A 19,417-nucleotide genomic window follows, 5' to 3' on the forward strand; every position below is an offset into this window, starting at 1 on the left:
GATCAGAAAAGAAAAATAATAATCCATTGAGATACATACATGTTAATCAGTTAAGCCAGTCATGATTTTTTCAAGAAAATTATTTAATAGAGTTTGTGGTTGGGGCAGATGGAGAGGGAAAGGGGAGAGGAAGAAAATGAGAAAATGCTCGAGCAACCAAATATTCTGTGACTGGAATATTCTCTTGAAGACTACAGACCCAGGTCCAAGATCCTGCTTTGCCTCCTACCCTCCAACATGTTCTTTCAATACTTTTCTTTCTCCACAAGCAACTACATGACCAGTTGTTTTTGATGCTCAGTTGAACATCTCCAATAGTAAAGGAAAATTACAGTCTGCTGTGGAAGTGACAGGAGAATTTATTCAAATAATAACTGCATTGAATTTCAGTGATCCCAAAAAGCACCAAATTCTAAGTTTACAAGAACAGCAGTGAACAAAATATTACATTTGCTTTAGATAGTGACAGAAAAGAGAAGAAAATACCCTGTCTATATGAATTCTGTTACAAAACTAGTAGAAAAAATATGCTGAAAATTACGTGATGTCATCAGTAATGAAAACAATCTAAAAATTTTTTACTCTTTCTAGAGTAAGAGAGGTTATTTTCTTTACTTAATATTTATTTGGGTGAAGTAATTTGAGCTTTATTAACAGGAGCATAGCCAGTAGATTGAGGGAAATTATTATCCCCTTTTACTCAGCACTCGCTGGCATCCATTCAGAATACAGCATTTAGGTTTTGGGCCTTTTGGTAGAAAACAGAACAGGGAAACTGTCCTGAGGTACCTTCTAACTTGACATAACACAAAATCCTTTTATTGAAATGCACAATCAGGGGTAGAAAGCATGCTAACAGCAGGAAAATATCGAATGGATATAGGAAGTACAGTGTGCAAAATATGTCATGTGCAAAATATACGATACATCACTATCGAAGTGTGAACCTGCATGGGACCATGTTAACACCTTGGTAGTTACCCACTTCTCATAGCAGTAATATGTTAATTGGGTGAAATACTCTGGTTCCAGTGTCCCTTGTTTCAGAGCCAGTGCACTTGCTGCCAGTTCCTGCATCCCCATGTGGAAGAGAATGATGTTAAGCAGACATGCATGCACAGTTAAACATAAATATTGTAATTGCTAAGCAATTCTGAAAAAATCAAAATGGGCAAAATAGGTCAAAAAAAGGGAGTATCATGTAGTAACAGACTCTGTAAGGAAGAGCATCGCCCAGGAAGTTGTCTCACTAGGAGCATCCTCAGGGCAAAGTGGAGAAGGGTTCCTTTTATTTAAGAATGTTTATTTCAATAATTCTATTTCCTCCTCTATTTTCTTGCAAAAGCAAAAGACTTGAGGTCTTAGAATATAAGTATCATCACCACTTTTACTCAGGAAGGCAATTAATTATGCACTGAAAGTATTTTCCTTGTTCTTGAAATCACACTTACAAACTATGTTCTACAGTCCAAAAGATTACAACAGCTCTTGCTGAGTACAGGAGCAAGCACTTTATGTCTCTAGGTGCCTGTGCTTCAAGCACTGTCAAAATTGAAGCAATCATTCCAGCAAAGTTGCTACTGGCTACAGAGCTGCAAGTTCATCAGTTTGCTCCTTTGCAGTTGGCCTGAAGCTGAAGGGGTTGCACAAAAGTTCACTCTCTGTTTGCCAGGAGAGTTTGCTCTGTGTGAAGCTGTAGGGGCTGCACTGCTCCCACACAGCATCTTAGGAGTGCTTCATGCTCCTTCTGACCTGAGAATGAGCCATGAAACACTCAGGAGCTCCGAGAATTAGAGATGTCACTCTTTTTCCAAGAGGTTTAGGGTCTTGGTCAGCTTTTCTCTTGACATGGTTTGCAAGGGGTTTGTTGTAACCTTTGATTTCTGCCTTTTCCTTGCAGAAATTTTCAAAATAATGAATGCATTTTTTTCACTATGGATGTAGACACAGAGTGAGGACAGACTACAGCCATAATTAGGGAACCAACTATTTTTTCACATTTTGTGATGGGCAGCACTGTAATAGCTGTCATTTCAATAAATTAACGTTAAGTAGTTTGGAGTCAGTCTTTAGATCTGAATGTCATTTTTCCTTACTGGTACTTGCTTAAACATCCAGTTCCTGTGGCACATTTATTTTCCTACATCTATAATGGTAGAAATTTTGTTTCCCCTTTGTCAAAGCATTGCTTGGGATGTTCTCTAATCCAGCGCAGGGGATTATCTTGCACTGAACTACGGTTCTGATGTGGGGAGATCAGGAGTGGAAAACGAATGACAAGGATTGAATGAAGAGATTTTACAGGGCAAAGCAGGGGCATAGAAAAGGTCAGCCATGCTTCGAAATTGTATCAGTAAAAGGAGCTAAAGTGGATAAATAAAGAGCTGTTCTTGAGTGGTATATACAGGAGCAAATCATTTTGCCTAGTGCAGCACGCAGAGGATCTTAGAGTGCTAAGAGATTAAGAAAAGAAAATACACCTGTCCAGGCTCCTGACCTATTTCTAACAAAAGGATTAACTTCCACTGCCTCTAAAGTATATTATTGTGCCTTCCCCCAGATCCTGTTCCATCGTTAAAGGGCTCCCATCCCTTCTCCACACATGAGAAATTGCAGCTAAAATACTTAAATTTAAGTAATTCATCTATACTTAGCATTGCATTTAGGGAAATATTTTTAGGGTATCAAGATAAATTCACTATCTGCAGCCTATGGAAAAGCACTTGGCAGCTTTCTGAAATTGGCCAGAATGAGATTTCTGGATTAATGTGTCCTAGAGTTTTATGGGGTAAAATTGTCCCTGCCTGCTTCATATCTTCCTGCTGCTTTTACTTTATGTTTGGGATGCGGCTTCATCCAGAAGAAGTACTTGTGATGCCCTGTAAATCTCTTTACATCCTGATTTTTGTAGAGAGAAACCATGCGTTGTAAACAGACCTTGTTAAGTTGCAACTCCCAGTGAAATTGGAAAATTAGCAATATTTCCAGGAATTGTACTGTAGCAGGTACTGTCAATTAGCAGTTATAAAGTGTAAACAAACTAAAAATACAGGCATAATCAATAAACAATTTTCAAAAAATTAAGAGCAGATGACTCTGCATACTTGTTATGATCTTCCTCCTGCTTCACAAAAGAGGAGCTGTAGATTAATTTACCCCTACACTGCATATGCCAGTGCCTGCTGGATTTTCAAAACATGATAAAACAGAGTCTAATGAAAGAAGTTTCCTTCATTTCTCAAAACATGCAGTCTTAACTAAAAAACATAAATCCAAGATAAGCCTGTGCTGACTGCAGGAAACAGCATTCTGAGTAAGTCCCATTCAGCCCAGAGTTTCTTTGAACTCCTTACAGTTTAGAGATAAAAACCAGTTTATCGATCAATGATAACTGTGTGGTCCGAGTTGTTTGCGCAGAAATTTCACCCATGCTTTTCCTGGGTATGATGGTGCCTAGGGACATAATTTTCTGTGACCAATCTGCAAATTCTAAAGAAAACAGAGCTTTGGAAATTAGGATGTCTGTCTACCCCACCTAGGACATTTTTGGAGCATAGCAGTGAAAATCCACCTACAGTGTGAGTCCCCCATGGAAGATATTTGCAACTTGTGGGCAAGGAATCTGGATTCTCATTTCTATGTAGCTTTGATATTCAGGTTTGAGCTGTTCTGCCTCTTCAGCTATAAAATCACACTTTCTAAGTATGTTTAAGTGATAGTAAAACCTGCAGCTGAAAGAAATTTCTATACAATTTAGTTTTGCAAATCAACAGAAGCAATTAATCATAGTGAAATAACCTTAAGAGGTCAAAGAAGTTTTTAATATCACCAAAATACATTGCTGCAGTTTGCAGGCATGAAATACTCAATTTTATATTTGACATTTTTTGGAGATAAAGAACAGAGGATCTTAACTGCATTACTCCCCTCTGTAGATGGTTTCTGTCCTTACGTTCTAGCATGTTTCTGAATACATCATTTGGACCTACAGGTGCTGCTCGTGTGTTTTCGAGGAACAAACACTGTGAGTTTTCTTAGCACAAACCCATCAAGGGAATCAAGGTTTTTCTAATAATTTCACAGGGCCCATTTTGCTTCATTAGAAGCTTGAATTAAAGTATATAAGTTACATTATTTTTTCTTAGATCTTTCAGCTTTCTAAGGTATGTGCACTCCTTCCCACCTAGCTTCTTATGCCTGTGCTATGCAAGCAAATATGGTCCATGTCAGCACACAATGGAATGTTTCCATTCATAGATTCATTAATCTTATAAATAAAACTGATTATTTTCACCTACAAGTATGCAGCATGCCACAGATTTCTATTTTCCAAATAAGAGTCACATAAAATACCCTGTCAATATCAGGAAAATATTTTTTAGCCCTGATGGAAAGTCCACCATACTCAAGTTTTCCAAATTTTAGGTTTTTCCATAGCAATGAAATTACAGATGTTTATCTTTAATATATTCTTCCAATTAAAATCTGTTATGCTGGAGCCTGCGGTTGAATGAAAACTTTTGCATGTTTAGAGAATTGAAAATATAATAAATATTCATTTGATCACTGTATAACATTGAAGGACAGCTGGCTTAGGAAGGCTCATTTGCTTGGTTTACTGTCTATATCTGTTAACATTAGAAAATATTGCAAAAATTTATCTGCCAGAGGTTTTTAATAGATAAAGCAGAGGTTTGATTTTTTTTTCCCCCTTAACTGATACTTTTTGACATTTAATTACTATATTCAGGGGGAAAACTGAAAAGTTGCTGTCTAAAAAACATAGTCTCAACAGTTAAGTCTAGAAGTACTGAATGGATGTAAAAAAAATACTGATGTAAATCAGAAAAGCCTTATTTGTGGCAATATTTTCTTAGAATCCACTCTTTTTAGTTTGTGGGTCTTTCAAATGGGGAGAAATTATTTTCATATCCAAAAAGTAAGAGGCTGATAGATGTATCAGTCTTGTTTAACTTATTCATCAGTGGTCTGGGTGAAAGGACAGAGTATGCCCTCAGCAAGTTTGCTGATACAAAACTGGGAGGAGAGGCTGATACACCTGAAAGCTCTGCTGGCCAGACCTGGGCAGTTTGGAGAGTTGGGGGGAGAGGGACTTAATGAAGTTTGAACAGGCAGGTGCAAAGTCCTGCAGCGAGGGAGGAAGAACCCCAAGCACCAGCACAGGCTGGGGCTTGTTGTAGCCGCTGAGCCAGCGATTGCGATGGCTGAGGGGCCAAGGAGCCCTGAAATAGCAGGGGTCTGCTGGTGGACCGGTTCTGAGGTTTAAGAACATGCCCTGACCTCATGGTGAGAAAAGAGAAGCCTCTCCTGCCAGTCTTTGTGCTGCTCTGCAGACTTGGTTTGTCTGAATGGCTTGTACCCCTGGATGCCTCCAGACCTTCCCCATTGGCTCCCTTACCCTAGTCCCACCTTTGTACCGCCCCCGTGCCCTCAGATCATTGGTCCTGATGCTCGCCCCGCTCCTGTACATAAACCCCTGACCCTGGATGGTCCGCTCTCTTTGGTCTCTGGATTCCCTTTAGGGCAGGGTGCAATAAACCATCCTCTGTGGAATGCCTTGCGGGAGAGCCCTCCTGACCTTTGCTTCTGGTAACGCTGAGCAATCCGGCTTGAGTGTGTGGTGAGAGTCCGTGCCCACGGCCGCGCGGGTGAGAGGAGCAAGCTTGCTGGAGCGCTGTACTGCACCCACCGGAACGATCCCATTGCCAGGGACGTTTCAGGGAAACGCAGCTACCCTTCACGAACCCACATACAGTGCGTTAGGGGCTGACTTGTGGAAAGCAGCTCCGTGGAGAAGGACCTGGGGGTCCTGCTAGACAACAAGCTGTCCATGAGCTGGCACGGTGTCCTTGTTGCCAAGAAGGACAGTGGTGTCCTGGGGAGCATTAGGAAGAGCATTGCTAGCAGGTCGAGGGAGGTGGTCCTGTCCCTCTACTCAGCCCTAGTGAGGCCACATCTGGAGTGCTGTGCCCAGTTCTTGGCTCCTCCATAGAAGAAAGACCTGAAACTACTGGAGAGGGCCCAGTGAAGCACTAAGAGGATGATTAGGGAACAGGAACATCTGTTTGAGAGGAAAGGTTGAGGGAGATGGGCCTGTTCTGCCTTGAGAAGAGGTGGCTGAGAGGAGCTCTTACCATTGCATAAAAATATCTTAAGAGTGGGTGTCAAGAGAGTAGAGCCAGAAATGGGCATTTGGTACAAACTAAAACACAAAAAGTTCATTCTGAAAAGCTTCTTTCCTTTGAAGGTGACTGTGCACTGGACCAGGCCCCCTGAAAGGTGGTGAAGTGTCCTTCTCTAGAGATACTCAAAACGCACCTGACTCAATCATGTACAATTTGCTCTGGATGAGCCTGCTTTACCAGGAGGTTGAACTATGTGACCTCCAGAGGTCCCTTCAAACACCAGCCTTTCTGTGTTTCTGTGATACGTGGTGTTAGAAGGAGTATCTCTATTCAGCAACTGCTCTGGGTTTGTGTACAGCTGACCCAAGCATATGGACACTCAGGTGTAATGACATAAAATTTGTTCTCTGTTCTGTGACATGAAGGTGTGGTAAGGATATTAATTTGAATCATGGGGAGCAAAAGTGGGTGATTTTTATCAATTAAAAATACTGATATAGAGGAAAATGTAAATTTGTAGTTATCAGTAAGTTTCTGAAAGCAGGCCTTATCCACTTTCTAAATGCAAAGATTTCTTTTAAATCATTTTTTCTTTTAATTTTTCAATTTAATTTCTCTTTAATGAGCTAAGAGCTGATCATTGCACAATTAACTACCTTCTGGGAAAGCATCAGCTGCTACATGCCAATTCTGGGTCAGTTTGTGCTGTAAGGCTGTAAATATCTGAGCGAGATTTAGGAGGCGAGATTAATGACTTCAAATAGCATAGAAGCTTTGGTGCTCTCAGGATTCACATCTTCCCCAAGTCGTGAGATTTTGAAAAATACACCACAGAAAAGTTGCATCCCATTGTAAGATCTTCTGTTAGGTAAGGTTTCTGCAGCATTGCTGCTCTCTGCTAGATTATTTTGAGTCTAGGATTATGTCTTCTGCCTTGGAAGGATTTATTTTATCTTAAGGTAGACATCCAACTATATCACTCCTGAGTATCACATTTTGCATGACTTGATAGTATTGGAGAAAAAGACCCTATATGTCTATTTTGAAGGGCTGTGTGGTTTGTATAAATATAAATTCATACTTACTAATTTCCCATATTTTCAACAGTTAAAAAATATGTATTAATCCCTGTTTACAATATTTTTTTCCCTTGCAGTCTCATTCATTGTGTAGTCTGAGAGAACCAAGAAATGAATTGTTCTGCAAAGGGGCAGCTTGTTTTCTATGCTCACTTCTAGCAAGAACAATGGGTTTCTTGGGGAAAAAAGCCACTAACCCAAGTCTTCCATATAGCCTGCTAATATTAAATGCTGCTCAGGTAACTCAGCGTTTTGAAATAAGTGGATCAAATTCTCTGCAAAGTCTCATCCAGGCACATGCTGCCACTCTTCAATATGTACATATGTTTGGAGAACAGCTCGTGGCAAATTCTTAAAAGAAGAATGAATAGATTAGTAAAAATTTTTAAGGGTGATAGAAACATTTACCACCAGTCAGGTGATCTGGGACTTCCTTTAAAAGGTTACATTATTAAATGCTCTGCTTAGATAAAAATAAAACAGCAAAGATGCAATTTAAGGAAAAAAACCACTATATGTTAACAAAACCCTACTGAAATTCCAGACAGGGGAGGTTTCTTCCCAAGAAGAGACCTGCCATGCTGGGAGAGAGCAAGTAGCCACACAGCTCCATGCTGTCCCTTGGCCATGACCAGTGACAGAGAGGACAGCACCTACAGTAGACAGGACTTTTCCCAGGAGTCACCTCAGCTTTCACAGCCAAGACTTTCTGATTTAATCAGCAATGGGTCTACTCCTGTAAATTGGTCTAATACCTTTTTGAATGCTTTTATTCTTCTACCTCTCCAGAAGGTTGCCCCAGCCTCTCTTTCCCAAGCTGTAGACAGTGAGTTCTTCGACAACTCCATTGAGCAGAGGCTATTTTCTGCTTCTGACTTCCATGCTTCCCTTCTCTGAATCTTTGTGAGTTCATTGCTATGATTTTTGAGATGAGGATACTGAAACTATCAGCAATACTCAGAATTCAGGTGCACAGCAGTAACTAGCAATAGTTTGTTTCATTTGCTATTTTTTTTTCTAACTCTTAGTGTCATATTGACTGTTTCAATGAGTTTGTTTTTAGAGAAGTAGGTGCACATTTCAAGGTCTCTTGAGTGATAATAATTAATTTAGGGCTCAGCTCTGCTTAATCTTACACAGGGTTATTTTTTCCTTACGGGCATCATCCTGCATTTCTTTTCATGAGATCTTGTCTGCCACTTCAGTCAACCCACTCCCTACTGACAATTTACAGCTGTTCCACACTTGTTTTAGATGTGACCATTCTGAATGATAAAAAATTCTCCATTATGGAAATGCATAGTTCATTTCTACCTTTGTTCCTGAGCTTTTACGTAATTAATCCCCTATGAGAGTAGCTCCTTCTTATCCCTTCAAAGTAAATATTTCACCACCAAAGGCTCTCTCTAAAAATTGAAAGTTTTCTAACATATTTTAACATGGTTGTTTTTTTATGAACAACCTGCACATCAGATAATCTGCATCCCTTAGAAGCACTCATGCTTGTAAATAAAGCCTTAAATAAATCCTCCCTTCCCAAGAAAGCAGTTGGGACCATGGCAGCCAGGATATTGTGGCTTAGGAGGGCTCTCAGGCAGAGTTCCACTGGGAAGAGAAGCAAAGAATAGAAACTCCTCAGGATGATATTACTGGGAGGGAGGGAGCCAGGAGATAATCCTCTCCTCATATTATCCAGAAATGTGCATAAACTGGTTTCTGCTGAGTGGCCATGAGCTCCATTAGTAAATCACTAGATTTGCCCATAAAACCCTATAGAGCGTAACAGTGTAACCTTGAATCCAACAGAGATTCAGATTCCTTCTGCAAAATCTTCCTACACCCTGCTTTGCAGCAAGATCAAGTGGTAACACATGGCACCAATACAGCCTGAGAAGAGGAGCGTTAAATCCTCAAATACCAAAGTGGAGTAGAAAAGGTACCTTGACAGACACAAGCTTTGTTGTGATGGTCACCTACCATCTGATGATTGATCCTTTCATAACACAACAGAATGAAGGGAGTTCAGGGATACCCAAACAATTAGAATAGATACCTTTATCAGGAAGGTGAAGGCCATTGCGCTTAAAGGCAAGAAGAACACCAGGATCCTCCTCTTTCCCCCTCCTTTCCCTTGTCTCAGGATTTGGATCCAAATTAGACTCTCGTGGCTCTCCCACCTCCAGCTTTGATTTCAGCAGACATCTCAAACATGCAGACATCTGCTCTATTCACTTGTCAGGTACAAGAAGTCCAACCAAAAATTTTTTCTGGCAAATTAATAGGACTTCCCACACCCCCCCCACCCACCCTCCCACACCCCTTACTATTGAAACGATGTCTATACTTAAATATTTAGGCTAGCAAAAACATCTTTAGGGTTAGAAATGGCAAGCATGGAAATTTTAGCTGTGGCATCTCTGCCATATTTCCCCTTCTTTCTTACTACCAAATTTCTTGATTTTTACATAAGACAGTCTCATTTTCAGATCTCCACTAATATATAGTAAAGACATGACAATTTCAGACAGATCTTTTATTACATATGCCAGAAACAGGCATGTTTTCGTATTAGTTTAAAGGATTCCTGGTGATGCTTTAAGACTGATTTGATGGAAAAGGCTCTGTGTGAACATAAACTGTTTAAGAGTCAAGTTACTCTTTTATTTGTTTGCTCACAGATATGTATATATGGCAGTTACACATCTGCAATAAGGGCAAAATAAACACAATTTTTGTAGAAAGTGTGGCTATACATATTTAGTATATTTTAAAACATAGAAATGTTTAGACATTGTGACATAAATTAGGTGCTTATTTCCTAAGCAATGACACATTTCTGAAGTACACTAGTTGTGTCTATATTACTAAAGCCATGTTTTAATTTATATTCTTGTGTGAACTGTAGTGGTAAAGAAGCATGCAGTTTGATTATGCCTTGCACTTCAGAGTATTCACTTATATTTTCAGTTTTCAGAAAATTAATTTTTAACACTGTAAACAACATCCACAATGGAAACAAAAGTCACTTCAAGGTATGTGTGTTGTGACTTTATATCAGATGTGCAGTCTGTGTTAGTCACCAAAACCTTCAGTAAATGTTAATCAGGCTGCTGAGAAATTTGTTCTGCAGCAATGTATTCTGAACACATCTCCTGTTAGAGCTTTGGTTTCTATAAGCATTGATGGCCTACATATTTCCCAAAAAGTGTTTGAACAATCTTTCATGTTTCCAAGTTCTTTGTAGATAATAAAATGTTAAGGTCATATTATTTTTGAAAAAAGAAACACATTGTTTTTAAACACCAGTTTAAAGGTGGATAGTGGGGCTGAGCTGCTTTGTGCTAAGTTTTCCAAGACTGAAGTGTGGGACTGCAGAGGAATACTCTAGCACCATTAGGATATTAATAGACTATATAGTCAAATTTAATTGTGATAAGCATATTTATGAGTAGTTGGGAGAAAGGAAAGCAGCGTGCTCTTTAGGGAGCCTAGAGAAAACAGTCAGCTATAGCATATGCATTTAGTTAAAAACCAGAGGATAATAGAGTAGAAACACTGGGCAAAAACATCAAGAATAATATTTAGAAAATTCAGTCAAAGATGAGGGAAAAGACAGAACAAGAGCATGGATGGAGTAAACAGAAAGGTGAAGAACAAGAGGAGAAGGTTTGTTCTGTAATGTTTTGAGAAGGGGGCTGAGATGTTTTGATGTAGTACATGTCTATGTACTCATAGTTAACTGTCAATTCACTTCTATTCATTTATTATTCATATCTAGTTAGAGAGCTGCACATCTCAATAAATCCTCAGTATTATTTCTACTTATCAATAAACACATTTGAGTGGAGGAGAAAAATTTCATGTACCCTGGGCATTTTCAGTAACATTTTTTTGTATATAAAATAAATAATGTTTTTAGTGCCTCTATTGCAACATACAAATCAAGAAATTCTGTAAACCAGGAGGTGGGAGACAATTTATGACTGCTACTTATTGTGCAAATTTATCCCCTTTCCCTGTTTTAATGCCTTATTGTTTTCCTGATCTTCTTATTAGGTGGTTTCATGCCAGGTTTGAAAAACAGCTGAATTATAAACTTATTTTGGACTTCATGTGTATATGCCATGTGTAGATATGCATCTGGATTCTGAATTTCTAGTGAGAAAACACAGTACTGTGTTAATGCAAATGATATTGCATAAGAATTTATATTCTTATATGCTTTTACACAAGCTGTTTTTAATTCATATAGAACTTTCTTCCAAAATGAACTCATTTTCTTTCACTTGTGAACATCACCACTTGTTTCAGCATATGTTTACTGTGTCTATTGTTTCTTGTCTAGCTGTACCCCATAAAATAGGGCGGATAATTGATGGAAGTCCTGCGGATCGCTGTGCAAAACTTAAAGTTGGAGACCGGATCTTAGCTGTGAATGGCCAGTCTATTATTAACATGCCTCATGCAGATATTGTGAAGCTAATTAAAGATGCAGGTCTCAGTGTAACTCTTCGCATCATTCCTCAGGAGGGTAAGTTAATGGCCCTTAAAAACAGGAAGAAAATTTTAAGTAGCCTCCAATTAGCTTAAATTATGTCACCACTTGAAAGAGCATCTTTTGTTCTCCTTCCTCAGCTGTAACGCGCAGCACACCAGAATTACGAGCTCAGAACTAGCTTGGATAGGGTCTGAATTCTTGAAAAGGTTTCAAGTTATGAAAAGGATATTTAAAGCAAACCTGGAGAAACCTGAAAGAGAGAGAGAAAGAGGATGTTAATGTCTTTTGTAAGAATTGTCTTCTGCATGGAAAAGCACTCTACAAGAGAGCCAAGTTTTGAGTCCGTTCCCTTATATCTTGCTATAAGCCAAGCCAAAGTTTGACAAAGTGATTCACAAAAGACTGCAATGGCTGTCACCAGGCATGTTCAGCTACCAGCTACATGTGACAAAAAGTGATGTGAAAGAAGAGTTCAGATTAGGCAGTTTTCTCCATCACTATCATAGAGTGATACATCACTGTAAATGCACAAGGCAGGAAGAACTGAACCCTGAATTATCTCATTTGTAGGATGAGGATAAGGGGATAGACTCGTTATTCTGGTCATTACTCCACATCTAATCAGTGAAGATCTTTTGATGTTGGTTCCATGGGGTTTGGGTTTGATTTCAGGGCTTTTTTTAGTTTAACAATGTGCTGCACTGGTGCATGAATTGTACCACATTAATGAGACTATGTCTTTATATCTCAGCAACAAATACCAGTAGAGCTGGGAATGACACACAGAAAGTAATGGAATTACTTAATTATCCTTGGTCCAATTAGATGACCTTCACCTTCTGCCGCTGCATCCAGCAATGGACAGGGAAATAGTCTGACACTGGTCATGGACTTCAACTGAAGGAACTCATCTACTCTGTTAAATGAATTCAGTGAATGGAAAAGCACAAACACACACATTTAGAATTCACATCAATTAGCATCTGTGTAATTACTGGAGGTCAGCTTTGCAAGCATCTAAAATAAGCGTGATACTTCATATAGTCCATGAAGTATGTTTAAGCCTCTCTGGTGTCCAGGTTAAATAACATCATTAATAGTTCAGTGTTAGAGATGGATACATTAAACTAGAAGGAAAGCAGAGGTGCAGCTGAGTTACAGTGCTACAAGATGTTCTCAGGTGCTAGTGGTGAGAAATGATCAGTGCCCAAGGCACAGCTTCCCTGTGTGACTGTGTGACACTGGACACCTCATTTGCCTTCTGGTATTAGCTTCCCAGCTTATAAAAATTGAGAAAAAATCTAATACGTCTGTAATATACTTTCAGGTAAAAAATACCATAAAAATGTGAAGCAGTTTTAGAAGCAGCTCATGATTTGACCAGTTCATCCCTAGTTATGAGAGTAATGTAGAAATGAGGGACAACATTTCCAATCTTCCTCTCTAAAACTTGCAAGACAAAAGAGACTCACAGATGCAAAATGGGCAATTGCAGCCTTAAGCATAGTTATTAGACAGACAAGTATTGCTTGTGCCTGCATGAGGAATGTTTTAAGTGCAAATATACAAGCTTTTTTTGACAATTAATTCTAAATTGAAAATATTTTTAATAAAGTAGCCAAAATTTTTATAATAATTGTGAGCCTAAATTAGATAATTAGAGAGCCATTAGGAATGTGCAGCCATATGGAAAAACTCACATGTAAAAAATTTAAAAATAAAACAATTAAAAATTAAAACTAGATTTAGATTCAAGTGTAAAACTAGGCAAGATCTGTATCATGTAGCTATTGCTGTTAGGGATGTTCAGCCATATGTGTGTCTATTTAGGTTGTTTCGCACCATGCCACACTGGCCTCCCTCCTTCTGTTGCAAGCAGGAATAAAAAAAATATAGTGTTTGCCTTTGCTGTTCATAATGCAGGAACTTCTACAGTGCTTTGTCCTCCTGTGGGCAGAGTCTCTCTTATTTATGCTTCCTAATAGGTAAATGGTGAACAACAGGACTGTGCCAGTATGTTGGAAGAAATATATTTTATATGAGCTCAGTGCCAAATGTGTCTTCCCCCAAGTCCAGCAGGAAGGCTGAATGAAGATTGGCATCCTTTATTTGTAACAAAGCAATGAAACCATATTTCCTATGCCAATCTCCGTCTTTTTGTATTTTGTGTTGTTTGGAAAGAAGGATTCTGGTTTTCTGCACTGTTCCTGTGTGAAATCCTGGTCATTTGACACAATACACTGAAATAAAACATTGATTTAAATAGTTAGTCAGAATTTATTGAGATTGGGTTTACTGTTTTACTGTTCACGGTCCCCAAAAATTTAAAAAGACAGGACACTCTTGATGAGCTCAAAGAAAGCAGGAGCTAACATAAGGACACCAGTGTTTTAACTTTTGTGACAGGTCTATCATCCCAAACAGTGGAGAAAGCAGTAAAATGCTTTCATTCTCTCAAAATTTTTTTTTTTTTCTAAGTGGAAAGCATTTCAAATATCTAGTAGCTGTGCTAAGGCACATGGAGGACAGGGAGGTGATTCAGGAAAGCCAGCACAGCTTCACCAAGGGTAAGTCCTGCCTGACCAACCTAGTGGCCTTCTACAGTGGAGTAACTACATCAATGGACAACAATGGGCAAGGGAGGAGCTGTGGATCTCACCTATCTAGACTTCTGTGAGGCCTTTAACATGGTACCCCACAATATCCTTCTCTCTAAATTGGAGAGAGATTCATTTGATGGGGGTGACTGTTTGATGGATGATCAGGTTGAGGGAGGTGATTCTGCCCTTCTACTCTGCTCTCATGAGACCCTACCTGGAGCTCTGAATCCAGCTGTGGGGTCCTCTGGTTCTGTTTGAACCAGTCCAAAAGAGGATCATTAAGATAATCAGAGGGCTGGATCATCTCTCATATGAGGAGAGGCTGAGAGAGTTGGTGTTATTCAGCCTGGAGAAGAGAAGGCTCCAAGGAGATCTTATTGTGGCCTTGCAGTACTTAAAGGGGGCTTATAAGAAATATGGGGGCAGACTTTTTGCAGAGCTTGTTGTGATAGAACAAGAGGTCTTATAGCTTTGAACTAAAGAAGAGTAGATCCAGACAGATATAAAAAAGAGATTTTTTTTTTTCTGATGAGGGTAATGAAATGCTGGAACAGGTTGCCTAGAGAGGTGGTAGATGCCCCATCCTGGCATTCCTGTCAAAATTTAAGGCCAGGTTGGACAGGGCTCTGAGCAGCTTGGCCTTCTTGAAGATGTCCCTGTTCATTTCAGGGGGGGTTGGACTAGATGATCTTAAAGTGTTCTTTCCAGGCCAAACTATTCTATGATTCTCTCATTCTGTCATTCTATGATCAGTATTTCTATGTTTTAAAAGACTATGTGGAACATGGAAGCAATTTCCCTTGTTCAGTTGTGTTTTAAATAATGACGGTGTCAACCAGAATTATAGAAGTGACCAAGATTTCAGATCCCACAGACTATCAAAAGGAGACCATTACATTCAAATGTCTTAAAATCTAATTATAACCTGAGAGAGCAAAAGCAACAAAGCATAAATTTGCAGAGGTAGCGTGTGACCAAAAATTATTATTGTGTACCTTTGCCCTTTATTAAATGCTGCACTGTGACAGGTCTTTAATCTCCATCTCCCCATTATGCAGAGCTGAACAGCCCAGCCTCAGCGCCCAGCTCGGAGAAGCAGAGCCCCATGGCCCAGCAGCACAGCCCCATGGCCCAGCAGAGTCCCCTGGCGCAGCAGAGCCCCGTGGCCCAGCACAGCCCCGTGGCCCAGCCTCCACCTCCACAGCCCCTCCAGCCACAGGGACACGAGAACAGGTTTTTCATTTTCTTAATGGTCTTTTTTTTTGCCTTGTATATTAGTCTGGAGTCAGGAAGATATTTTTATGGTGGGTTTTATCTCTGGTGTATCACTTACCAGCCAATTCCTCATGTGCAATTTATGCATATACATTAGCAAATTTATCTGTAATGGAAATTAAATGGTAGAGGGACAGAAATTTTGTGACCAGCTGTATTAAAAGCTCTTTATATAAAAAGCACACTCAGGCTGTGAGATGATACAACTTTCTGTGACCTCCAATCAGCACTATTTAGTCTTTGGATTATTTTTTAGCATGTTAAACAAGGCTGATTACACTGACTGTCTTTATGCTAATCTTCAGTGACCAACACGTATCATCAAGATCCTCTTCCCCAAATGATGCTGGTTACAAGATTGTATCTTTTCTCTTCTGAAAATACTTGAGTTCAGTTGTGATTTAGATGCTATACCCTCTAATTCTCCTTGCTTAACAGATGTAGTACTTTTGCTTACTCAGAATTATTTTCTTTAAATGAGTAATTAGGAAAATTACTTTGCCTTATAATTCACTGAGTACTTTTTCCAAAAGTGATCACCTCCTAGAAGACATATGTTACTGACAAAATTCAATACAAAGTTTTCACAAAATTCATTCTGTGCTGTTGGAAGTCAGTATTAAATACCTTTTAAATTGAGATTTTTCAGATGGGACCAGCAAATTATATTAATTAAAGTTCCAGAAAGAAATTCTGTAATAATTTTACTGAAAAGTGTAATCTATAATTGCACATGTCACTATTTACATATTCAGCAAAAATTACAGCGCCTCCATCTGTGAATAAAAACATCATCTCCTGATACGCAGCTGTGGCCCATTAATTGGGAACCTGCCTAAAGATGACTCTTATTTCAGAAAAAGGTCAACTACCGCTAGTTCATATAGTATTATTTTTCATTAAATTTTATAAACTAGATTACAGATTGTTTGCATAGCCACATACATGGTTTCTTTACCAAAATAAGATTTTAAAACTCTTAGGAATATTAACTATTTTTTTTACTTCCAATATTAATAAGGCTCAGTATCACAGTAAGCCTGTTTTTACAGGATCATGATACTGAGTAAAGAAAGTAAGAGGATTGCATGTATGCATGCAGGACTTATTACAGATGCCATGTACAGGTTTTAAAAGAACACGTGGCAGCAGTCTATTTTAATTGTCTCAGAAAACTCAAAGGGAAGTAGTTCTGATATTTTTGTGTCTGGTTAGACATTCAGATTATTAAAATTATTGTATAGGAAGATTTGCCATAATGTGACTGTAACTATACTAATAAAATAATGAAGTTTTGAAACATATCAGACATTTTGAAACATTTCGATTCAGATCACTTTTTTATATGTAAATCAACATTATCAAAAACAATGCTGTCATTTTTTCAGAGTGTAATTTTTGTAATCATTAAGTAAATTTCAAAATCCCTTTCACAGTATATATGTGTCTCTATATCTGTATGTGTCCATGTATAGACATGCTCACTAGCTGGACTAAAAACTTCCAGTCCATTATTAAAGCAAAGTTTGAAATGTCTATTTCCTGTACAAGAAAGAAGTCTTTCCTTTGACACCTAGGGAATAGTGTAAGAACATCCACTATGTGAACATTTTTGTTAAAATCTAACCCAAACCACTATCACAGAATTACCTTGCTAAAAGAGTTTAGGACTTTCTTTGTGCCTCTTTAGTACACCAGACGGCTGAGGTATGGATGTTTGCAATAAGAAATGTTCTTTACTTCACCCTGAACTGTGAAATGCCATTATGTGCTGATTTCCATGTGCTAAGGGAAATTCCCATCTGCATAAAGTAAATAACTAGTCACTGTACCTCAGAAAGCCATATTTTCTTTCAAATTTTAGTTTCCATCTTCCTGTAACCAGCTAAAATAATATTTTACTTGTTATTAATGCCTCATAACCAAATTTTTTTCCTTTCACCTTGTGTTATTTCTGTGCATAACTACTGACATGACTTTACTGCCATAGCTCTTAGCCAGATAGCATCATAGGGAGTGTATAATAAAAATAATACACACTGTATCAACAGATTTTATATCAAAGAATAGCTTTCATTAAAAGATAAAAGCCAAGACAAAGAATTTATCCTTATTTAACCTTAATAAGCTCACATGTCAATGAAAGGGGATATAAACTGCACTCATATTCCACTTATTCTATAGAAATATTAATTCTGGAAGAAAGCACTTTATAAACTCAGTGAATTATTCTGTAGTGAGTATAGCGGGTGTTTCCACACACAGTTTCATCTTCCAAATAGGCAAGGTAAGTGGGAATCAAGATGCTTTTTCTGTTCCTGTCCCTTTGAGTTTAGTTCTGATCTCGCTGATACAAGCTGGAAAATTGCGTAGTATGACCTGAGGGAAAATTGCTTATGCCCATGTTTTAAAAGTGCTCACTGTTTTTGGACGGCTCAACTCTTTACCCTTGAGACTTTTGCTTCTCTGTGAAAATTTGTTTCATGCAATTTTCCAGCCAGGCAGCTCATTTTCACTCCTCAGTATTGCATGCAATGCATATTCTTAATGGTTTGCTACTCTCTGAAACTAAGCCACTGTGCCTTCCTCAGTTATAGGTCAGAAGTAAAAGCCAGGCAGGATGTGAAGCCTGACATCCGGCAGCCCCCGTTTACAGACTACAGGCAGTCCTCCACGGACTACCGGCAGCCCCCGCTGGACTACCGGCATCCCCCGGTGATGGATTACCAGCAGCCACCGCCGCTTGACTACAGGCAGCCACCCCTGATGGACTACAGGCAGCACTCACCCGACACCAGGCAGTACCCTCTGTCCGAGTACAGGCAGCCCCAGGTACAAACAGGCACACTCAGAGCACTCCCACACAGAAGGCGTCAGGGTCTGTAGGGACAGGTCTTGGATATTGGTAAGGAAGATGATATTATGGAAGGAAAAGACACATTAATGGGTTTTACTCTGAGTTACTATTTCTCTGTAGAGGAAATTACTTCCAAACCATTAAGATTAATGTATAACTGTGATCGGTAAATTAACATTACATTTATAATTGTGTAACCATAATTTTAAATAAATGCCATTTTTAAGGTACTGGAGAGTTGAAATAAAAAAATCTAACGTAAAAAACCTTTTCATCAGGAGAGGAATATTTTCATTCTTGGGACATAGTCATCAAACGGCGGGTATACTGAGGTCAGAGTGCATTTCTACAGCATTCTTGAAAATTAAGATTTTATCTAATCAGCATCAATAAATAAATGATTGAAAATCCTGACTGATAAAATTACATTTCTGTTGGCAGTAGTCTGGATGAGTAGAAACTAGCCCATGCAACTACTTTCTTTGACATCAAGCATGATCTGACAAATGATGATGAGATGATGAGTTAGATGAAGAGTTATGGTACCTTGGACAAGACTCCTCCTGATGACAGATATTTACTGACAGTTTTGAAGGTTGAGGATTTAGCTCAAAGTTCAGACTTTGAAAAAAACCTTCCTTTCTCCTTACATACAGGCAGGAAAAACAGAGGTCAAAAAGTATTAAATAAGAGAATGTAAACTTCTGGACACTATATGCTGGAACCATGTATAGGTGGTTTGTACGTCCATATTTTCACAACCAGACACATAAACTATATCAAGAAAAATACTGAAATTCCTAAATGGATCCAGAGAACCCCATGAAAATATGGTGCATTTCAATATCTAAGTAGCAAATCCCTGTCCCCATGTGCATACCTTACAAGATGCTTCTTAGCATCTAGAGAGATACTTGGACTGGGTGTTTCTCAGCATCTCCAGTTTAATTCTCTAAACTGCA

The 19,417-nt window shown here is 38.8% G+C and overlaps 1 protein-coding gene across 11 annotated transcripts in view; it reads left to right on the forward strand.

Moving 5' to 3' along the window:
- MAGI2 (membrane associated guanylate kinase, WW and PDZ domain containing 2) overlaps positions 1 to 19,417 on the forward strand; it is a 717,920-nt gene that overhangs the window by 656,335 nt on the left and 42,168 nt on the right. For all 11 annotated transcript variants that reach the window (XM_039570838.1, XM_039570837.1, XM_039570839.1 and 8 more), the window contains 3 exons: positions 11,571 to 11,756; positions 15,382 to 15,556; positions 18,190 to 18,430. In XM_039570838.1, coding sequence (XP_039426772.1) covers positions 11,571 to 11,756; positions 15,382 to 15,556; positions 18,190 to 18,430 — 602 coding nt within the window. The remainder of the gene's footprint in view (positions 1 to 11,570; positions 11,757 to 15,381; positions 15,557 to 18,189; positions 18,431 to 19,417) is intronic.

Source organism: Corvus cornix, chromosome 1A (assembly GCF_000738735.6).
Source record: "Corvus cornix cornix isolate S_Up_H32 chromosome 1A, ASM73873v5, whole genome shotgun sequence".
NCBI classification, from domain to species: Eukaryota; Metazoa; Chordata; class Aves; order Passeriformes; family Corvidae; genus Corvus; species Corvus cornix.